General features: G+C 38.7%; 1 protein-coding gene across 10 annotated transcripts in view; it reads right to left on the bottom strand.

The window, feature by feature from the left end:
- The window catches only part of MYRIP (myosin VIIA and Rab interacting protein), a 353,883-nt gene that overhangs the window by 13,604 nt on the left and 316,579 nt on the right, over positions 1-23,700 (bottom strand). For 5 of the 10 annotated variants that reach the window (XM_074539973.1, XM_074539965.1, XM_074539962.1 and 2 more), the window contains exons 9-13: positions 23,489-23,666; positions 22,495-22,590; positions 18,424-19,073; positions 10,736-10,975; positions 2,263-2,325 (exon numbers count right to left, since the gene is read on the bottom strand). In XM_074539973.1, the coding sequence (XP_074396074.1) occupies positions 2,263-2,325; positions 10,736-10,975; positions 18,424-19,073; positions 22,495-22,590; positions 23,489-23,666 (1,227 nt within the window). Of the gene's footprint in view, positions 1-2,262; positions 2,326-9,417; positions 9,514-10,735; positions 10,976-18,423; positions 19,074-22,494; positions 22,591-23,488; positions 23,667-23,700 lie in introns of all 10 variants that reach the window. The other 5 variants (XM_074539980.1, XM_074539982.1, XM_074539995.1 and 2 more) reach the window with 4 other exon arrangements.

Genomic DNA, 23,700 nt, shown 5'->3' with positions numbered 1-23,700 from the left:
TTCCTTTCCTTTCCTTTCCTTTCCCTATTGATGCTGACAGTATTTCCTGTGTTGTTTAACTCAAGCATCCAACACTGGGAAGTGCTTTACAGACCAGTATTTGCATTCTTGCACATGTAAGAGAAGGAAAGCAGGATGATAAAACTGAAGCAATATTAAGTACCCAAACTGCTAAGAGCAGGTGAGCTTTAAGTGTTTGTATGCATCTCAGCAGCCTGTGACATTTTCACATCTTTTCCTTTGCATGAACATTATGACTTTTATTTTTGATGCTCTTAAAATAGTTCAGTTCTCTATCTCTAGCACTATTTTTTTCTGCCTATTGTACTCAGTCATTATTGTTTTCTTTTCTCCTGCCACTACGATGCCATCATTAGGCTTTTTTAAAGATCATGGAAGGAGGTGACCTGCAATTCAACAGAGAACAGTGACATCAACAGCTAGATCAAGAAGTAGAGCAAGAACACCTTTCCATCACTAGCAGTCCTGGCAGTATTGACCACATCCTTGATGACTTGTGGTGCAATCATTTTTAGCTCCAGTGTCAAGGCGTTATATGCACTGAGTCACAGTCAATATCCCTCTTTTTATAGGGATTTATGGGGAGTTAAGGGGAGCTGGGGAGAAGATAAGTTTTGCTTTGCCACTGATTAACTCATCCTTTCAGAGTAACCTGACTGAATTCAAGCTGGGTGAAAACAAAATCAAACCTCAAACTTGTCTCCTTCATCTCCCCACCCTATGGGAGTTCATTGTAGAGTTCTGAGAAGGCCCTGAAAAGCCCAATGAAAGTCCTTCACAGGCTAGTGAAATCTGGGACACAAGTCACAGTGTGGGAAGAAAAGAGCCATCAATGCCCAACTATCTGTGGCAGTTGTCAACCCTGACCTTCGAAAGATCTTTGGCCCAACAGTGAGCCCCAACCACTCATTACCATGAAAATTGTGGGGAAAAAAAAGGCTAAATTTTGCCTGGCTGTTTGATGGCAGACAAATATACCATGGTAATCTGTAATATCAAAGAATTACTCTTCTCTTCAAGTTTAAGACTACCTGCTCTGACCTTTATCATCAATATCTTCATTTATGGGCACTCCTTTAGAAAAAGAAAGCCAAATTATCTTACAGGCTGAGAGCTATTATTCTACTGATAGTCTCCAAAGTGTAACACAGAGAAATAAAGTCTCTCGTTTTGACTGTGCTAGGTAATGCTGAATATTACATTTTACTAATTCAATCCACTGTCCTAGTATAGTTACAGTTGTTATGCTTATTAATATTTAATGCCTTATTTCTAGAGACAAGTTGCCTCTAATAATGAGAATGGAAGTGATTTTCCAAGAGGTCAAATATTATAGGATAAGTTGGAAATGAAAATATTTCCATCTTAAAATCCACACAGGATTGTGATATACAATGGACACATACTGATGACATTTCACAACTGTAAAAACACCTTTTCTTTATTGTTACCATTGATATTTTACTAAATAAAATTAAGATAATTAAAAGATGATTAAAACTCACAGGAAAAAATTAAGAGCAAGGAAAAAAATGAGAGGAGAAATGTCTTGCTAAATTAAGCATCAACTTCTAACACAAAAAAAGTGATTCTTATTTTACAACTGAGAGAATGACATACTAAAAATAGCAGGTATTTTAAAATATAAGATAAGCATATATTTGCTCAGGGAATATAATGAAAATATTTTTTAATTCGTGATCCTCATAAGCTGAGATTTAAATAGCACAGAATATAAAAGCCTCTTTCTGCCTAAAAGAATCATAAGCAACAGTCACTAGCAGCAAATTGAGAAGATATCTACTTACTGTACAAATTGTACAATGAATTAAGGGTTTTAATTATTTTTTAAGTTGAGAATTTAGAAAGATTTTTGAAGACCACTATGGTCAGTAAAACTTCCTTCCAAATTTCTTAATATAGGTGAGTACATGAGAATAGAAAGTTCATACACCTTATCTTTGTCTTCTGTTCTTCTTTACTGACAAAACCAAATTTTCATCACAAGGCCAAACAAGGGAGCCAGTCTGCTCCACATGTTAACTGTGATTATAAAATAATTTTCTGCACTGATTATTGATGGTGGCCAAAAGGTATGATTTTTCAGGTCTGATATGTCCAAAAAATATTTTGAGTTTAAGAATGTTGATTGATAAATGTGGAAACCCTCAATATCACGTTAATGCATCTCTTACTACATAAGAGATGTAAGAAGACACAAACAAAACAAAGCTTTCTCACCTGCTGCAATACAGTGGATAAAAACTGCAGCTTTAAATGAAGATCAAAAGCCTTTTGTTTTTCCTAGATAGTGGGAAAGCAGTTAAATAAAAAGGCAGAAAAATTATATTAACAGCTACAGAGGTTAACAACTATACAGGTTCAGACTTACAGGGAAGTTTAGGACAAACCGCAAGGATAAAGAAACTACCAAGATTAAAATAGCATAAAATTTCAATTTTACATTTATTACTAAAATATTTAAAATAAAGCAATGCCTAATTTAATCTTACTTATGAGATTTAGACTAACAGACTTCATTGAGACAGAAATTGCAAATCACACACAATTGTTTATAAAATTAATCAGAGGGAAAATACTATTTCTACCATCACAAAAAGTGTCACTAGGAATGGAAAAACACTTTTGCAGCAGTGTTACGAAAAAGATGAAAAGCCAGCTATCTTCACTTTTGGAGTGTACATGGTAGCAATTTGGACAGTAGTTACCAAAGAGTCTGTACCTCACTTATGCCACAGTCAGATGCCCATGTGAGAAATACCTGATGTCTTGTGCCAAATCACTTCCTACTCTTTGGTGCTGGACTCACTGTCCCAAAACAAGTAAAACCCTTCATAGTACAAGTCTCCAGTGACCAGCCAGTAGGCTTTCAGCAATCTCCCTAATTTCCTTAGGCCTGTTTAAACTGAACTGACTGGTTTTGCTGTGAAGTAATGACTAAACCACAGCTGCCCTGCTGGCTGTGCTGTGACAGAAGTATCTTCCAGCTGAGGAGCAGCATTTCCCTGAAACTCTTCCACCTACATCTGAAAGACCTCAGTTTTCACTTCCCAGTCTTGAGGCAGTTTACAAAAGAAGACAAAAGAGTAGTAAAAAATAGTCTCTTTTCCCACTATTTTGTTCCAGCAGCTTACACTAATGTTCACTGCTTTTCTGCAACTGTATCTGTAGAATAGCTTGGACATTTTCTCCCCAAGTAAATAAATCTTTGGCAAGGACAGAACTGAAGGAGATTCCCCTTGCATGCACACTACAAGAGCTGGCTTGGGTGAGCATGCAGGCAGGTGCCAGAACTGAGACTATAAGAAAAAAGCTGTTTACAAAGATACTGCATTCCCCAAGTGAAGGCAGCTGAAGTGTCACCTCTTCTGCCCTTCACTAGTAGATCCAACAGGGCTTTCATTCAGTTGCTTAAACACAGGTAGACAAAGTACAATTTGAAACAGCTTGGAGTGTGTGAGGATTTTGAAACAAGACTGTCTGATATGACATGGACCTGGGAGATTCACATTGCTTCTGGACTAGCAGCTTAAGGCCCTGTGGGACACTCTAAGATATCGCAGATGATCTATCTACATCCATATTTACACAACTGTACTGAGCCCAGGAAGCTACAGAATTGGAGGTACACAAACAGCCCTTCTTGCTTTGGAAACTTTAAAAAATAAATGTTCGTGGTCTTGATGCTTGAAACAGAAGACTCACATTTTGACAAAATAAACTTAGGATCAGCTTGATATTTCATACTAAGACTGATTAATAATAGCAAATACATTGGAGAAACACCTTGAATGGGAATTTTGTCCAGCAAATCACTTAAACCTCAGTTTAAAGCTGAACATATACTTGACTGGTTTGATAAATTGAGAACTTAAAACTTTGGATCCATTAGCCCAATGTGAAGATTATTGTCTCATATTGCTTTTCACCTTCCGTAACCCAATTTTTTTTCTCTGCTGTCATTGAAAATCCTGTGCATAGATTATCTGCAATTCATAAACCTTAAAGACCACTTTTTACAATGCTGTCCACATTCAGTTTTCAATCCTGGACTTTGGTAGACTGCCCAGATAATTAACATAATTTTAAAAGCAATGATCTATGAAAACACAAGAATTAATCTGAGCATCTTGCACACAAAACTGTGAAACAACAGACACACAAATAACTTCCAAGCTGTTAACCCAGGAAGATATCATTGTACCGCAGTGTTCAGCATTACTACCATAATAGCAGCAATTTAGTAAGCTACTGTACTTACGCTGTTGTGTTTTCTGGACAACGTGATCCACTGGTTCTCCTTTAGAAACTTTTATTCAGAGAGTAAACTTTTACTTCTAAAGCTTTTAGGCATATGAAGCTGGATGGCAGTTTCCTATAAACCCCTTCCTAAACCAAGACACCAGCCAAAATACTCAGGAATTCAGGCAGTTGCAAGATAATGATCACAAAAACTACGACACCATTTCTGTGAGGACAGTGCCTGCACCAGCACAAATGCCTCAAGAAGCCCAGCCACCAGGAGACACAGGCTCTTGGTACTCCAGCGCTGCTGTGTGAGCCTCCCAGACATCCCTGCCGTGATGCTTCAACAGGTCTGCGCTGTACAGGAGGGATTCACGGGTTCAGTGAGCCCCACGCTTGCCTGACCTCCCTTACTGAGCCCTGGCCACCCCCTCCAAGGCCAGCCCTGGGCACAGCCACCAGCACACGCAGCAGGGAGCTGGCTCTCTCTTCTGCAGGAACATGCACCCACATGCACAGCAACTGGATATTCTTCTTGCTAAAAAGACAGAGGCCAGGCAGATTTTCTAGCCAGTCTCAATCTCATTATGCCAGTAGTTGAGCAGTGCTAATTTACCTGGTGAAAAAAGCAAGATGTATTCTTGAAACAAAGGAAATAGGCCTCTGGCAAAAACCAACATGAAAATATTATTCATAGTTCATGCTTTCCCCAAAATAAATATTTTTAAAACCTAAGAAGAATAAAATTTTACCAGAGGATGGAAGCATAAATATTTAATGAAAAGATGATTTATGCTGTTATTCATACTGTCAAGAGACTTGGGAGGTTTCACTTAGGAAGCAGGATCCCGCTGTGCTACTTAACAAACTCACTTAGAGGCTGTCATTCAGAGAAGAGCTATTGTGTCATGTAGTAAAGGCAACAGACAACAGGATTTAAACAAAGTTACTAAGCCTTGGTTGTAAGATTCTCTGAGCAGAAGTAAATGCATAAAGGGATTTAAAGAAATTCCTTAAGCACACAGCACATTGCATCAAGCTAATGCAAAGAGGAGGGAAACTCCACATTACTATGGAAGTTTAAGTTGCTTGCTCATTGGTATATCTTAAGAAGTTGTAGTGCTAAGTAGAAGGTGACAAAAAAACACAAGTAAGGTTTTAACAACTATTTCAATTTTCATGCTATGTTTGAAAAAATGGCAGGCGCTAATCTGTTTTTTAACATAATCTCCATAGTTTCTGATAAAGAGGTCACAGGGATAGACTGCATTCAAATTGCAACCTGCCAAAATAGCCTTCTAGAATGTAATTCTGGGATATACCATGAAATAGAGACCCAGTCAATTTATCTTCATGAAAGCATTAAAAGAGAAGGAGAATGGATGGAGGAGACTGTGAACTAAACACATTCCATTTATTGTGCTTGCCACTCTCAGGATCAGTGCCATTAAGATACTTCAAAGAGAATTTACATTTTGCTTTTTTTCTTTAGGCATTAATTTAGGGTTTGGTGGAATAAAGCAAAAACTAACCAATCAATCAAATAAAAAAAGAGCAAGACAGAAAGAATTGTGCAAATCATTGTGCTACTAAAAGATGTTTCACTAAGACAACAGTTGTACAATTTTAATTTTGGTATCTTCACACCTGAAGTTTAGAGGGGCTGAAGGCCAACTCTACCCTAAACACGTCTTTTGGTGAAAACCATGGCCTTTCACTGCACAAATAAGACAAGTGGACTTTTCAGGGCTCTGAATACCCCAGAAAGATCATTAATTACTTCTGTAGCTTAAGAAGCACAAAATATTTTCCATAAAAACAAGCCTGCTGCAGGATTATGTTTATTTAAAATGAGAGCTGTGAATCTCCACAAGACCATTTTAGGCAATCACAAACTGAGGGATAATGAAAATGAAGGTGCTGAAAATCTAAGAAGATTTAAGTCTAAGTCCCAAAATTAACTTGTGTTAATTAATACCGACCTAAATCCTCAAGTATCCCAGATGAACTAAATAATTAACTCAAAGGTCATCATATTCAAATTTGCATCTTAAAGGTAGACATACAATTCAAAACCTCAATCTGAAGCGAGAACTGAGAATCCATAAATGCCAATCAACTTCAGCTAACTCTCCATGAAGGATACCACTTCTACCACTGCTTCAGATAATAATATACTAAATATCCTCTTAAAAGCATCAGCTCAATGTGTGATTACGTGAGATTCCCAGTTTCTATTTAAATTCTAATTAAAACAGAAGTCCTGGTTTTTAAAGGTGCAGATAGGTGAAGGTCAGCTAAGCACCAGGTACCTAATTTCCAGTGATTCAAAAACAATACATGTTTTTAAGTCTTATCCTACGGTCAGGTGTACAAGAACTAAAAATTCCCAGCAATTTAAAGCTGCTGAAGTGCTCCAGAACAAGCTTATGAGAACAGAAGATTAAAGACCAAGAAAGACAAGCAGCATGGCTAAAATAAAAGCAAGATGCCTAAAGTATAGTATTTATGTTCAGGAACAAAAAGCAGAATCTAGGCACTCCAGCTCTCATTTTAATGGTGCAGTGTTGGGGAAGATGAAACACAAAACCCTTATAAATATGATTGCTTGGCAAAAGATTTTGAGTATATGGAAACTATAAGCAAGACTGAAATAAAAGCAAGCTTAGAGATACCAAGCCTTAGTTACTGAACAACTGGAAAACAATAGTATGGCCACTGAAGGTAATCCCCTTTTGATGAAACAATACCCTCTGCTTGCAGACAGGTCCAAGGGTCAGAGCAGACCCTACTAGCTTGGCAAAAGTGGTCCACAGAGTAGTTTTTAGGGTTTAAAATGTAACACAGCATAGTAATGTAATGATTCTTATAGGCTGTATGTAAATGCTATAGGATTTGTATCTTGTACTAGATTGGTTAGTGAGAATTATAATATTCAGCGCAGAAGAAAATGTATTGTATTGTAACGGGAACTTCGTCTTCTTTTACTCTTCTTCTGTCCTCTTTTCATTTTGCTCTTATTCTTTGCTCGCTCTCTCTTGCTCACTCTCTCTTTTGGGCTCCTCTTTGGGGCCTGCTCCAAGCTGTGGCTGGCTCCCAGCAGGGCCCCTGCACCCAGGCCCTTTGCAATAAACCCCAAGTTCCAAGACCTGGCTTTGGAAATCTCTCGTCTCTGTCCGTCCGTCCCGACTGTCCTACCACCCATTGCATCCTACAATGCTGAACTAATGCTTCTGTATATTTAATTTGAAACCTGATGCCCAGCTCAGGAGGCTGTCTCTGACCAATAGTGGTGAGTGATGGACTGAAAGATCTGTAAATCCCTACAAATGTGCATTTTCCAACAATCAGAATTTTTAAAGAGAAAGCATATTGGGACTACTGGATTTGAAAGCATCTAAAATCATTGATTGCCTGAATATAGGTTCTCTTATGCTTGTCTTTCACATGACATCTACTCATCCTAAAGTTATTGCATCTTTTATGAGTTTGGGTATGTCTGTATTTTAGACTGCCACAGCCCCAGCTGGTTTTATACACTGTCATCTTCAGTATTTCCTGGTAAGATGTTGGGCAGCCAACTTTCCAGAGAGAAGGCACATGTCAGATGATTTAAAAGTACCTTTAAGGACAACTGAAAGACTTGTCAAGAATAAGAATGAAAGCAGGGTGCTTGTTTCTCTACACCTGGAGAAGGTTTCCCTGCCAATTCCACTGAATTCCAGACCATGAAGAATACTGGAGTATTCTGGCTTCTTTATTATAGACGAAAAGAGTATATACTGTGACCATTAATGAAGATAACTTTTTTTTCCAAATCAAATAAAGTATTAGGAAATCCAAGCATTCCTTTTTTTGTTGAACACGGTAAGCACTGCTTTTTTAAAACTTAAAAAAAATGTTATTGAGGAAAAAGATATTAATCTTTCCTGGATTTTAGATAACTGACATACAAATTTGAAAGAAATAGCAAAATTAGGAGAGGAAAAAACCTACTAATATTACTCTGTAGATGCATGCAGATGAGTAAGTACACCAAAAACATACATTCAGCATTTTCTGTTCTCAGTCCTCTATACAGGAGCATTTCAGAAAGTCCTCTTTACAGCCTTTAATTCTGGATTTCATTTGCATAATGTTATAACCCCAGCTAGCCCATATATGCTGCTGAATAATGTGATATTGCTGTTTTGTCTTGGCAAAACAAATAGAAATAAATTAAATGCTGCTAACAAGCCCGGACAATAAATCCTTTATGTGATTTCTTTGGAAAGGTTGTGTGTACATCATGGAGGTATTTGCGCATGTGATAACAAAGGTATTTACACTCCTGTGTAGTCCATGGCTAAATAACTCAGAATCAAAGAGTCACATGCTCCTTATATTTGGAATGTAAGGGGATCACCTAGTCCAACTCTTCTGCTCAAACCACATGCCCATGGCTGTTGTCCAGTCAGATTTTGATTATATCCAACAACACAGACTTTACAATCTTTCTGGGAAACCTATTCCAGTATTTAAACAGGAACACAGTGAAAAAGCTTTTCATTTGGATGGGATTTTTTGTATTTCAGTTTGTGCCCACTGCTTCCATTCCTACTGGAGGAAAGAGTTGCATTTCCACTTTATTTCCTGTAACAAACACTCCCCATTCTCCCCTATTAGGTATTTAAATACATTGAAGAGATTCTCCCAGACCTTCTCTTCTTTTCTTGGATAGACAATTCCAACTCTCTCAGCCTCTCCTCCTATGAGAGAAGCCCCATTTTTTTAATCATCTCTGTGGCCCTTCACAGGACTCATTTCAGTGTGTCCATGTGTACCTTCTACTGGGGAGCCCCAAACAGGACACAGCACTCCAGAAAGGGTCTCACCAATTTCACTGAACAGAGATGCATAAGTTAATCACTTCCCACATTTAGGACTTGCATTTCCCTTTGCATTTGACTGCTAGAAGTCTTGTTAAAGCCAAAATAAACAATACTCATAGCTCTGAATGTCTCAGATTGCCCTGATCTTTCAAAGATGAACCTCACAACTATATAGGCCAGTTCCCTCAGGTCTTGGAAGTGCATCCCCATCAGACACCATGCACATGTCCGGATCCCAGTTTTTGAAATGTTTGCTAACCTGATCCTCCTCTACCAAGGATAAGCCTTCACTGCTCCAGGCTTTCCCATAGGTCTCAGGGGCCTGGGATTCTTGAGGGAAAATCTTACCCATAAACTGAGGTGAAAACAATGTTGTGTAATAGCCTTTTCCACGTTCTGTGTCACCAGATCACTGCAGTAGTGGCCCAGCTTTCCCTCATCTGCCTTTTGCTGCTCATGGACCTGTAGAACACTTTTTTCCCCCTTTGTGTCTCTGGACACATTCAGCTCCAGTTGGGCACTGGCTTTTGTGACACCATTCCTGTATTCTTGGACAGCACCTCTATCATCTGCCTGGATTACTCCATCCTGTTTTCACCTCCCAATGTATCAGCTCTTTATATAATGAACTAAACACCTTTCATAATATAACAAATATAACAAAATATACAAAATATATAGAAAAATATAACAAATATAACAAAACATCTTTCAAATTATGACAAATAGATTTCCTTTAGAGAGTTGTCCACATTCCTTGTCAAAGCTGAGCTGCTGTGCACATAATACACCAAAATGCAAGTCAAGATATGGAGCAAACTAGAATAAACCTAAGTGGAACTAAGGAATTAGAGTGCTTGACTGGCAAGGGGCACCACTGGGCTCCTCTAGCACTAAATTCAAGCAAACCACACAATCTGAAGAGAAATTCAGAGGTAGAAAGAGAAGAGAGGAGGTGGTAAATCCTGTGAGTGACACTGAAATCTGGTATCTAAACTGCAAGGGTGAAATGGCACAAATGAAGGATCTCAGGCACTATTAGAATTGACACCATATTTCAGTTTCATTAGAAAATGTTACTACTCTCAGAAGCTGACAGGGCAACAGGGTTGGAAAGCTTTAAAGAAACACTGAATATTTTTATAGAAATGCAAAAGAAGAATCTATGCCATCAGCATGAACTAGATAATACTACAAAGAGAAGAGCAACTAAAAGGATGGAAAAAACCTACAGGTTAGCAAGGACACAAAAAAAGAAAAACTGGATATGCTTTTAAAATCCAAAAGTGTAAGTCCATTTTCAGTCAGTATAAATTGACATAATTCCATTAATATCACCCAGTTAACAGTTTTGTTGCACAGGCTAAGTTCCCTGCTTGGAACTGATGCTGTAGGCTTTCTGTTCCTCACAGAGAGGAAAACATTAACTTTTATCTGAACAAGAGGTTCAGGCTTAGACTAGTATAAAGAACTTCAGGTTTTTTTAAGCAACTGTGTTCAGTGTTCTAGCCAGAATTTTCCTTTTTGCATTCCAACTCTTACAGTACTATTCCTACTCCTTTCTAACTACCACTTACCTTCTTTAACTCTTCCTGGATACTTCTGCCATTTTCCTCTGAGGACAAACTCTCCTTCTGGTTTTCCAGATCTATCCCAGGTTCTGACTCTTGTTCTTCACCAGATGATGTTTCCTTGTCACTCATTTTAGCAGCAAGCTGAAATAACCTGGATTTAAGCTCATCCTCCATAAGTTCAGGCTTGACATCATGGTGCTGATCCTCATTGCTTACATCTGTTTCTGATAAATCATCAAAATCCTACAAAGACATTAGAAAAACCATATAAAATCCTGTGTAGGTATAGAGAGAAAAAGTTCTAGCTATATTTTAGTTCTAGCTATATTTTTCTAGCTTTCTAGAAAATATAGGTATGATCACTCTGCAGGGAAGCCAGAAAGAAAGCACACAAAGTGTTCTGATAAAAAAGGAATGCCAGTAAACCAACACTTGCTGGATTATATTCATCATTCCTTCTTACTTTCATGTTATCTAAAAAGGAACTGAAAATCACTATCTATCTATCTATCTATCTATCTATCTATCTATCTATCTATCTATCTATCTATCTATCTATCACTATCTATCACTATGTGTGCAACTAATAATACATGCCAGTATTTCCAGCACTGCCATCCCTTGCAGGCACAGTGCAGATAAAAGTGTGGTGTGGGAATGAAATAACCTGTAACCTGGCAGTTGTGTTCAGCTTTCAGTTGAAAGCTGTGCTTTCATTCCCTGACTGCTTGGTCTTGAGCATTATCCATGTTATTCTTAAAAACTGCTGGAAACAAGTTTTGAAAAATTCCTATTTTGTTACATGATGTGGCTTAAATTGTCAGCTTTCCCAGTAATTATTTGCATAAGTAGATCCTCTACAGAGATGATTTTTTTTTTCCAAATGTCAACCTCTGTGGAGCAAGTTCAGTCTTCAGGAGCACCTTCTGTTCTGAGTCTTGGATCCTTAAAGCTGGGAAACACTTAAAGGGTCAATTAAATACGGTGGGTGCTACAGACTCGGCCACAAGTCCCCTTGGAAGCTGAAGAGAAGAAAGGTGAAATCTTTGCCCAGCATTTAATAAAGTGGAAAGGGGGATAGTTTTGTCAGCCCTTGCTGACAAATTCTGAGAATATCTCATAGTTGTTCTACAAACTAATCCCCAGGCATGTATCAATTAATTTTCTGGATCTGTGCTGTCTGATTAGGACTCAATTTGCCCTGATTTATACTACAGTCCCTGGAGAGAGACGGGCACCTCCCAGAGCAACCTGTTCCACTTATAGCATTTGCTGCCTTCTGGAAGTGTTCTCTCCCTGCTGACTGCTGAGAGAAAGTTTTGAATCATTAGCTTGTTTGGTGCTTCAGCCAAGTCCATGAAATAAGATGGTATTAGGTAGGTTTAAAAGTGACAGATATTTTGAAATGGAACATAGTTGTGCAAAAACACCCAGAAGGTGGCTATGAAGAATTCGGCCTGGGACCAGAGTGGCAGGCACATCTCAGCAGGCCTAGGAGGATGATTTGGAACAATTCTCAGAGAGGAAATTATTCCTATCTGCCTTAGGTTCTCATACTGTGACAAGACCAGACACTGCTGGAGAGACTAAAATCTGTGTTCTGTCTTCCATTCATTTGGAAATACATAAACAGGAGCAGCTGTAGCAGCACTGTTCAGGGATGAACCAATTACCTCCAGTTCTCACAGGAAATGTTAACTCTGACCACTCCCTCACAAACCATACCCCCAAATTGCTTTTAAGGGATTGACACATCATGTTCATAATGTCAGTTCTCATCTTTCATACAGTAAACTATACTGGAGTGTTCAGCACTTTCACAGTGTTCTGGACAATTTTTGTCAGCAGTTATTTGCAATTCAATCAATTACACAACTAAATGATTCCTTTATAGTTCACTTTCAGTAGGCAGAAGGCCCTTTTAGAAAATCAGGATTTGAAGGAACAACAGAAATTTGAGAGCTACAATGGAAGGGGAACCATGGGTTTATGCTGAAACTCTTTTCCCAAACAATCAGCTTCTGCAAAATAAAAAGCTTTTCCTGCTAAAAAGCTGTTCAATGATCAAAAACAAGATTTAAAACCAGTGTGCTTTCAATTCAGTTTCATAATATGACCTTCTCTTATATACATGTAAAAGACTGGTGCATTTCACCTCTTAAATTAATCTCTACCATAACGATGTTTCCTCAAATTGCAAGGGAAGTTTTCTTCAGATGTTTCTTGCACATCACTCCACAACTCATTACAAATATCAGTATTACACTCCAACCAACAATCTGCCAAATGACCAATACTCACAAGTCACTAAGCTACTATTACAAATACCCCTGAAATCTGCTGCTGAATCAATCAGTCCATCAATTTGTACCCAGGAAAGAAACAATCATAATTTATGTGATATACAGGATAGAAAACCCAGCCAAACTGTATGCTTGTATTTTATGAGACTACAGTTTAGTGAAGATACAGCTCATTAAACCTGAGGTATTTATAGCTTGGCATCTAGTCTAAGCTAATTAATGGAACTCCTCTTTACTTGAGTGACCTCCATTTATTTAATTGGTACCTCCAAAAATTGGTACAGCTCTGATCTACCAAAACCTGGTTTAGGATTACAGCTCTGCACTAGAGGTGTGGGCTTACTCCAGCAGTGTTGAGGAAGACTGAACACGATTTAACTTGAGATCAAGTCTTCAAGGAAAAGAAGAAAATCCCATTCTATGCAGACATTTGAGCAGATCAATCTTGTACAGACAAGAATTTGTTATCCTGGTTCAAACGAGCTTACGCATGGGTATATAAAATCTAGTGGAGACGTGAGGGAGGCCGGCAGTCCAGAGTGGTGGATTTTCCCACACCTCCTTCTCACTTCTGTACTGACAGACTTCACTGTGCAGCTGAACATGCACCAGTCCTCTGGGGGCTTCTTAAATAGATCTGCTTAGCTTTAACTGCTTAGCAGCTTTATTGGAGTAGCAGTGCACAGATACACCCATGGGAAGCACCACTAGTTAATCTAAAGAATCTGTATTGACAACAGCAATATGACAACTCCTCTCAATCCCCCCAAAATACCAGGCTTCATAGAATCACACATGGCAGCAACTTAAAGATCTTTTTGCTAGGTCTGCCAGCACAGATGAAAGTAATGAGATGCCTTGGCAACTCCAGAGTCTCATTCTGCATTAGCTAAATCTGTGTTTTGAATACATATTGTTTCTTGAGAGTATTGACTGCATTACACTGGGCCCAGGTATGTCTATAACCCCTTTTTTAGCTTCCCAGCCTCCTTTAAATGAGTGGGTGGATTATCTATATTGGCTAGAGGTGTTAATTCCTGTGCACATACAGAGATAATGGTACCTTACACTGCTGCACTTTGTGTTTCTGTTAATAGAAGGCTGCTTGACTAGTGTGTTGGGCTTTTCAGATAGTGGCAGAAAATTATTTGTGAGGAGATTATACCTCTTTCATGGACTGACAAGTTAAAAAATGCATTAGCAGCCATGAAAACAATAAAATAAATAAACTGAAAGGTACTACTATTATTAGTGAATAGATCCATTCAATTCTGTTTTACTTTACTGTTTGTGTTTTCACTCTTTCTGGTAAGTTTAATGACATTTTTGTGCCATATAAGTGTGTAAATTCCCATTTGCATCAATCAGCAATACATTATGCTAATAACTGCAAACAAGAATAAAGGGCTACCATTTTATCTGAAAACTGAGTTTCTGTGACGGCCTGGCAGACTGAAACAGCCATGAACCCAGTTTCACTAAAAGAAAATCAAGTGTTTCTATGCAAGCATAAGTCTTTTAGGAGACAATGAAAACAACAAATACACCTTTACTCACAAAAAGTGTCCAAATCCTTGCACACAAATCGCTGATAAGTCAATGTAACCAGAGTAGATGGAAAAGAAATACAAAAGAAAGATGCTCCAGAATAAAATCTATGTTCAACTATAAATTCCTGTGAGAAAGTTCCATTCATATAGGAAACCAAAAATTGGAAACGAAAATTTTTAGGAGAATACACAAACTGTGAGGTTTGCAGGCAGTTTCTCATCAAGAGCCAGAGTGATTTCAGGGAGCTGATCTCAAAGAATACATCCCAAGCACCATCCCGTGGGAGCAAGCAGACTGACAGTGCTCACCCCTCACCTGGCTGCAGGGCTGTAATTAACAGGTGGGGGCTCCTAATCAAAGAAGCAAACTCATAATGAGGGCACTTCTTTCACTTGAAGCAATTAAGCCACTCCAGTTTGCATCAGAAACATAAGAACTTCAGCTACATTAAGCAACAGTCATATCCTTCTCTCAAAAAGATAATGGGAGTCAATAATCATTATTACTAATAGTATCAACTATTATTACAATTATTAATAATAAAAGCAGATAATTATTGGTGGATTAAGTGCCCATTTTTTGTAAGAAGTTACCATTTGAAAAATAATCATTTAAAGCAAGGTTGCATTTTCCAGTTCAGTTACCTCAGAAATATGTCTTTTGTGGTATATAAGCAATCAGATATTACTTATAGCAGGACTGGTTTTATCAGGACAGTTTTCATATCTTGCTTCATGACTGTGCTTATGGTGTCTCTACAGACAGCTCAGTAAAGGAGCTTGTTCTTTTACTTATCATTAAGCAAAAAATTCCACAGATACAGCACATCTTGGTATCTGTTCTCAGGTTTCCCCTTCTAAGGCACTGAAGACTTTAAACAAAAAATTCTCTCTCAGTCACAAAGTCGGCATTCCATTATTGTGTCAAAAATATATTTTTTTTAAAATGCCACAGTATTATCCTACTCTAGGAATTGGATCCTGATTAAAAAATACCCAATTTTAAATTGAAATTCAGTTATGAGTTATGAACTGACTACAGTTTTTCCAGAAACTGTAAGCAGGTTCCATAACTGCTTACAACTCTCTAGACTCAGAATAAAAAAGAAAAAGGGCTTGTTTTCATCTCACTGAGAAACCTGGAGAGTAAAAAACTAGAAAGCAGCTTTCACTATATGAAAATTAAAAATGAAACCCCAACTTTTAGACCGATAAACTGAAATCCTGTTCTACAATGATGACGAAAACATAATGGTTAACAAATTATCATGTTACTAGTACAATGCAGTAAAATAAGATTATATTCCAATGCAGTGAAGTACTGAAAAAGTGTTCCTTTACTGCAACTGACATATAATCTGTTATTCACTGTCTAATATCTTGGTTCAACAAGAGTTTGTATGGTCTCTGCAATCTCTGCATAATCTCATAATGTGAAAAGCTATGCCTAGTTTAAGACCCTGCAGTCAATCTTTCTTAAGTCTATGCTGACTGCAGTTCTTCACACACCGACACTATTAATTTTGTAAAACTGTTTATATGTAGGGCTCTCCCTGCTGCAGCCTCAAATCAATCATTTTACTAAGATCAATACAAAATTCTGGGGAATATATGAAACTCTGACATCCCTTTAATCTCATTTACCTGAGCACTGTAAATGATGTCTGGCTAATTCATTTTCATACATTAAATCAGGTTCCCCACACACATGGCAATTTTACTTGCTTCCTAGAATTGTTCAACCAAATAAACACATGCAAACCCACCCATACATAAACTTCCTAGTGAGAATTTCATTGCTCTGGGAACAGTGGCACGATCTGGAGGCACTGTGCCTCTGCTTGCCCCACTGAGGCTGAGGAAGCAAGGGAGAAGGAAGAGCCTCTTTTAGCCTCAAGGGTCAAATGAAGAGGAGAGCAGGTTAGAATTCTGAATCTTGCACTTTCAGCACATCAGAGAGATTATAAGAGACAAAACAACTCACAAAGACTTGGGAAAGAAGTATCTAATTTTCCACTAATTTTGCACTTTGAAGCGCACACTAAGATGCTAAAGGATGCCAACACAGATGTTTGGGAAGCACCCTGCCTTTCTGACCTCACCTGGACGAGTGGGGGGTGGGGGGGGGGGTGGTTTAGATTGGATATTATGAAAAATTTCTTTGTAGAAAGGATTATCCAGCACTGGAACAGGCTGCACGGGGAAATGGTTGATACACCATTCCTGGAGGTATTTAAAAGACATGTAGTCATAGCACTTAGGGACAACGTTTTGTGGTCGGCCCTACAGTGCAGGGTTAACAGCTGGACTTGATGATCTTAAAAGTGCTTCCAATCTAAATGAGTCTATGATTCTATAAAGTCTTCAGGACTTTCTCTGTGAGCTCTGATCTTCCATGCTCTGTATATTGTCTATTGTGACTAGGAAGCAACAATATGAATACAGACACACAGAGGTCATGAAAGAAAGAAAACAAAGTCATAAAGCTAAATGCAGAAGTCTGTGTACAAGATATAGTCTTTGTGCAGTCCCTGTAAAGCCTTGTAATTCTGCCTGATGTTCCAGGAAGTCAATAATGGCCACTGATGTGTCATCAGATCACATTATATTACATCATACTTCCCTTCCAGAACTGTTGATTTTAAATATATGAGGACATAAGTGTGAATGAATCAGTACAGAACACCCTGAACATGCACACTCTGTCCTAAAAGCAAATGGAATGGGTCCAGAATTAATGACATCCAGCATTAAAACCCTGCTGAAATCTAGAATCCTAATATTGACTTACAATCAGCTGTACTGATGTTTTTCTATAGGAAATACAGGCTAGTAGCACAAGGAAAGAAAAACTGTTCCAGGCATCCTAAATTTGATCAGATAGTTTTAAGACTGAATCAGGCTGCTTGTAATCAAAGACACAGGGAGAAGCTAGCCCTCAGTTCCTTGCTTCAGGCTTATTATTACCCTGCTGCAGCAATGATGCAGCTTCATGATTTAAGAGGGGTAGGATGTGGGAAATGGAACTGGACAAGGGGTCAATGTTCTCCTGAGCTTGTATGCTTGCACTGCTAACAAAATTCTGGGGAACAAATGGATCCCTTAATATCAGTTCCAGGTCTGGACAAACTCCAAATAGAGGAGACTTGGCTTTTTGGTTATCCACCTGTAATTTAAATCAAATGTTTGCTGTCTTGAAGCTGTATGAACAATTTTTTGGAGTTTGAGATAGTACAGTCTGGGGGTTTTGCTTGTTTCTTCAGGTTTTGTTTGTTTTCTTAATGAAGAGACAAATTATTTAAATGGAAGCAGTTTGCAAACTCTCGCCCTATCACATCAGAACTCATCTTAAGATGACCAACTAAAAACAGACATCACTTGGACTGGATTTCACAAAAAGCCCTTTTTGAATTTCTGCTGCTCATTAGCTTTATTCCTTACCAGATTATTTGTAGACACTGCAGAGCAGATTTCCAGGCATATGAGTTATTTCTTATACCAAGAAAACAGAAGTTAAAAAAAACCCCAGCACAACAAAATAAGTGATTAATTAACATTTCTCAGCTGTTGACAAATCCTGAGGGTTTTTTCTTAAGAGCACTGTATTTTACATCATTAACAAAGTCTTTGATTGGATGAAAGTGGCCTATTTGAGAAAAAGGTAAAGCCTGTCTAACACCCTGCTTTTTCTTCTTCTTACTTAGGAGACATAAGGAAGATAAAGCTTGCAAGAACACTCCACCTCCCACTCATGATTCACATGATATTGCCAGCATGGTTTAATTAGTTTTGCCCAGCTCTTTTTGAAAATGCATTTGGTAAGCTCAAACACAATTACCTGACTTAAATTCATCTTGTTGGCTTTTGCCTGATTCTTTTCTTCACATAAGTCTTCAGAGATGGCTTTGTTCTTCTTCCACCTTCTTGATCTCTTTTCTAAATCATAATGGACTCCTTCAGTTTCACTGCTGTCTGAATACTCCAAGCTAGTTGCCTGTGGATTGAAATTTACATCTAGTTCTCCATGGAAGTGCTTCTTTTCCATTCTGGGCCTATCAGTTTGAGTTCTGCTTTGCAACCAGAGAAGTTTGCTAGGTCCTTTAGCTTCCTGGGAAGAGTTTACTGAAGATGTTTCCGAATCGGAGAGCAGTGTCTCAGTGTTGGTGTATAACCCAGAGGAGGGGGAGGTCACTGCCTGGTACTGATTGTTGCCATAAGCCCACTCGGTGCCATACTGGGAATTGGAGTAATACAAGTCGTCTGGCAATTGCCGGGGTCTCCGCCGCAGCTTGTTCAAGGCCACGTGCCAGTCATAGTCATCCTCGCTGTCCGAGCCCATCTCGTCATAGGCAGACACAATGCTGGACTCGCTCTCCAAAGCTTTGAACACCTGACTCTTTGGTTTGGCCAGCATTCGAGGACGAGGCAGGGTGACGTTCTGCAAAGCCACCCAGTTTCCATCCGTGCTTTGGAAAACAGAAGGCGGACCTATGGAAAGGAAACGAGAACAGCTGTGATTACACTGTGAGTGGCTGCTTTTACATGCCACAGATTGAAAGTTTCAACAAAACCAAAATGCAAGTGCTGCTGCCACGTGAACTCTCCCATGTTGAAAGCCAAGCTGCCCTACTACTTAGAAGCCACCACTTTAAGTCATGGTGGTGACTAAAATGGGAGAGTACTTGGACCAAAGTTTTTTTCTAAAAGAATGGTTAGGAAAGACTGATGGAACATAAGCACACAGGCATGCATAAATCCTGAGTTTTGCAAATGTCTTGCGTTCTGGTGTGCAATTCTGGTCCCCCACATTGAAAATGAAAGATGGAAAAAGAATCAGAGAAGAGCAACACAGGTTGTACCAGGTTCTGAAATGGTGTCCATTCAAGGAATGATTAAGTAAGCCAGAGCTCTGCCATCTGGAGGACAGAAGACTGAGAGAATACATTCTCTTTTAGCATGGGGGAATCTATTCCAACCTAAATACTAGAGGGCATGAAATAAACTTAGAGAAATCAAGGTTTTAAGCAAACAAAATAAAGTAGTGTGATGCAATGGATACCAGACCTATGGAACTTCTTGCCTAAGGTTGTTGTGGATGCTTGAAATTATCTGTGATAAAACAGAGAGGGCTATGAACATGGAGGAGAAATCCACTAAAATTTACTGAATACAGAAAAGCACTTCTAGCTGAGATAGTAATTAAATTGACAGTTCTAGAGGTTCAGAGCCTACTCAGAGGCAGTATGAAAAATACTTACTTTGTCCTAATCTCTCCTAGACTCTTGCTTATGGCTGCTATTGTTGTACCCCAGACTAAATACCAAATGTGCTGATTCTGACACAAGCACTACTGCTCTTGTATCCTTCCACACTTTCAAAATATGTTTTACAGCTCCAACATAAAAACCAAAAGAAGCCACAAATATGGCCAGAAAGTGCTCTTTAACTCTCTTAACTCTGAGAATTGTATTTCTTCTAAATTTAGATTTAATTTCCAGTCAAAATTGAAAATCCCCCTCCTGGGAAGTATGGATGTGCAATGACTCTGCCTTCTGCAGCACTTGAAAAATATATAATGCCATGGATTTACACAGTAATCCAGCCTACTTAATGAACTTTTCAGACTTAAGGATTCCTCCCATGGGTTCAAATTTGTTATTTTTAGAAACCTACAAAAAATACTTCATATAAACCATTAGTTTTCTCATAATGTACGCAGAACATCACTATTTTCAAATGGACACAATATCTGGGTCTGTTGTAGAATATAATTAGGCATTTTGCATTAGATGGTTACAAATACTAGGATGAAATGAAGATTACTTTTTCCCTGAAGCTGTTCATAAAGAACATTAGTATGCAGTAAGCTGTGTGTAGTTTAAAAACAAAAACAGTCAGAGGTACACTACCATCACCAAAACATCACACAAAAACACAAACCAAAAATTAAATTGTAATTAAACTTAGGAGCTATGAGAGTTTTATGACAACTTTTGCAGTTCTTACTCATTTGAATCCTTTTGGCTTGTTTTCACTTCCTAAGTTTTAAGTCAATTTAGAGAACTTGAGAAAATATAATTCTTAGTCCTGCTTAAAAGGAAATCAAAATAATACTAGTTCTCTTGTAGCACTGATCAAGCAAGGATATAACTGAAGTCAGGTGTGTAAGGAGAATTAATATTTTTTTATATTAACCCCTGATTTTGGAGAAAAAAAAATCCAAACAAGCTATCAAGCACAAGAAACTCCTGCTTGTTTACTTTTCTTAACTATACTAACTAATCTAAGTATAGGGTTCTCCTGAGAGAAAGAACTTCCTCTGAGAGAAAGAATTTTCCTTAAAACATTGTTCCTTTAAACGAAGCCAACAGCTCTGCAGGATATAAATCTCCAACAGGAATTGAAATCAGCTGCACCATATTGCACAAAGGTAATGGAGAGCCACAAACTTTTTTTCTCCCCCAAACCATATTCCCTTATTCTATTTAACAACACCACATGAGAATCAGTCTACCAACCTCATTTAACTGAAGAAAGGACAGGATACTAGTTGATTACATCTTAGAGGACAAACAGGGTAGAAAGCAACTGAGACCTCTATGTTCAGAAATCTGACTCAGTTTTATCCCACTTTTATTCTACAATGTCAAGTGCTCCCTTCCTGATTTTCCAAAATGAAATCACTTGAATGTTTTTTTTTTTCCCCACACAATTCTTTGGGCATAAGGTATAATTCATTCATGTGAAAAGGAAAAAAAGATTGAAGAAGTTTCATTGTAAGACTATTGATAAAGGCTCTTGAGTCACCATTTAAACCAATATGAACTGTAACCAAAATTAATTGTGAACTACTTTTTGGCTACATGGCTAAAAGGCCCATTGATGTTACCACACCAAACTCTTTGTTGAGATTTCTCTTGTTTTCTGTATCATAATACAGAGCTGCTTAATACTGCATAGGTGAGACCATTTTTTACAGATATTAGCAGTGTCAGCTATTTACTATTAGCTCAATAGGCACCACACTTTCATCACAAATGTGTTTTTAGATGAAACAAGCAGAACAAATCCTCTGCGTAGAGTGCCCAAAAAAACCTGGGTCAATTTGTGATTCTGCTGTGGTTAAGCAATTGCTAAATACTAAATTGCTCAACAGTTGAATGCAATGGGATTCAAGTGGGTGATTAAACTTTAGGAGCAAATTAACTGCTTTACTGAAAATAGGCCTTCCACTAAAATGCCCAGGAGAAAAACACTTCTGACAGTGGGCTGGTTAAGAAATTCACAGAGTAATGCATACTTGGTTAAGTTAGATTCTAGTGCTACTTTAATATTATTCTTACATGGGGGAGGAGAAGTACTGAAATTGTCTAAATTTCAGTCTACCCAGTTACCAAGTGGCATTACAGATAAACAAACTGAACACATGGCAGGCCCAGTCCCTGGTCGCCACCAAACCCAAACACATACTGTAACTGTTTATGCTTGCCAGTGCCTAGTGGGGCAGCTGTGGCAGCTACAGCACCAGTGAACTCACCCCACAAAGGAAGTTTTCTGCTTGTGCAGCTTCAAGAACCAGTGTGCTACAGGGGTCAGATGGCTCTACCGCTGCTACAAGAGAAGAAGCAAGAACGGGCAGATTCTGCCATGGGATGACAACACTTGGAACCAGGGAATGCTGCTGCAATGAGTTCAGCTCTTCCGCTTGTGCAACTGTAGGGGTAAAAACTAACCAATATTAGGGTGAGGGAGTTGCCTGGTGCTACACTCTTGAGGCCTTGCAAATGCTTCAGCCAGAACAAGAGAGGCAATGGAAATGGGAGCACCCCAAGAGCAGGAGCCACAACTGCAGAAGCACAGAGAGGGTTAGGTTGGAAGGGACCATGGTGGGTCAGCTGGTCCAACCAACCTGCACATGGCACAGGATTGCATCCAGGTTCTTGAATATCTTCAGTGAAGGGGACTCCACAGCATCTCTGGGCAACCTGTTCCAGTGCTTGGTCACCTGCATAGTGAAGAAGTTCTTTCTCATATCCAGGTGGAACTTTCTGTGCATCAGTTTCTGCCTGTTGTTTCTTATCCTATAGTTTGGCACCACTGAGCAGAGCCTGGATCTATCCTCTGACACCCTCCCTTCAGATACTCATACAGATTGATATCTTCTACAGTTACAACCTGTCTTTATGTCATCTAGAAGTAAGCAGGGAATTGCATTCTATCCCAGGGTGCTGATTCAGGCAGGAATGGAGCTGACTTGGAAAGCTGCTCACTATCCATCATCCATATTACCTCCATACCTAATGCATGATGACAGCGGTCAGATCCAGGGGAGCTGCTGGTCTGTGGAGTTCCTACACATACAGCTTCCTGAGACAAGTTTGGAAGCACAAGTGAGTAGGGCTGCACAGAACACTGCATTTGTGAATTCATCAGAGTTGAAAATAAAGTTGTAAGGAGGAATTCTAAATGTGAATTATTTTAATGACTGGCTCACCACAAAAGCTCATGAACAGTAACTCTGTGTCATGGAAGGGATACAATGGGCTGCAAACTCCTTCAACTGGAGGACAGGTTACCAATGACAAAGAAAGGCCCTTGAGCTCTTGTGTCTCAGAAGCCCTGAAATATATCCAAAACAGTTGTCTAAACTTTGTAGCAGTCTAAAATCAACTTCACAAAGACCCAAATTTTGAATACATTTTTTAAAAGAAAGTTAACACAAGCAATGACATAACCCAATGAAATTGTGACATAGCAACATCAAATAGACATTTTACATGTGACCTCTGAAAGCACAAAGGTCAGCAGAAATGCCCTAGAGAAGGTCCTTGCTTTAAGTTGTATTTATTCCACACATGAGTGAGAACCAAAAAAAGAATCTTATTCGTACTAGAAATATTTACTTGTTTCATTTAGCCTGTCTACACTCTTCCAGCTGGGCAAAGCAGAGTGCTTGTGTTCCTTCTGCTTCCTGGACTGTCCCTTTTGCTGCCTCCCAAGGGCCTCGGCCACAGACGATGCAGGGTCTTGTCCTTTACTGGCCATATCTTCACTAGCCAGGGAGAATGCAGACTGAGACCTCTGTGGGATTAAAAATCAGAGAGTAAAATTTAAA

Source organism: Zonotrichia albicollis, chromosome 1 (genome assembly GCF_047830755.1).
Source record: "Zonotrichia albicollis isolate bZonAlb1 chromosome 1, bZonAlb1.hap1, whole genome shotgun sequence".
Taxonomy (NCBI): domain Eukaryota; kingdom Metazoa; phylum Chordata; class Aves; order Passeriformes; family Passerellidae; genus Zonotrichia; species Zonotrichia albicollis.
Note: the sequence above shows the minus strand (reverse complement) of the source record. Positions and strands in the feature narration are given on the sequence as shown.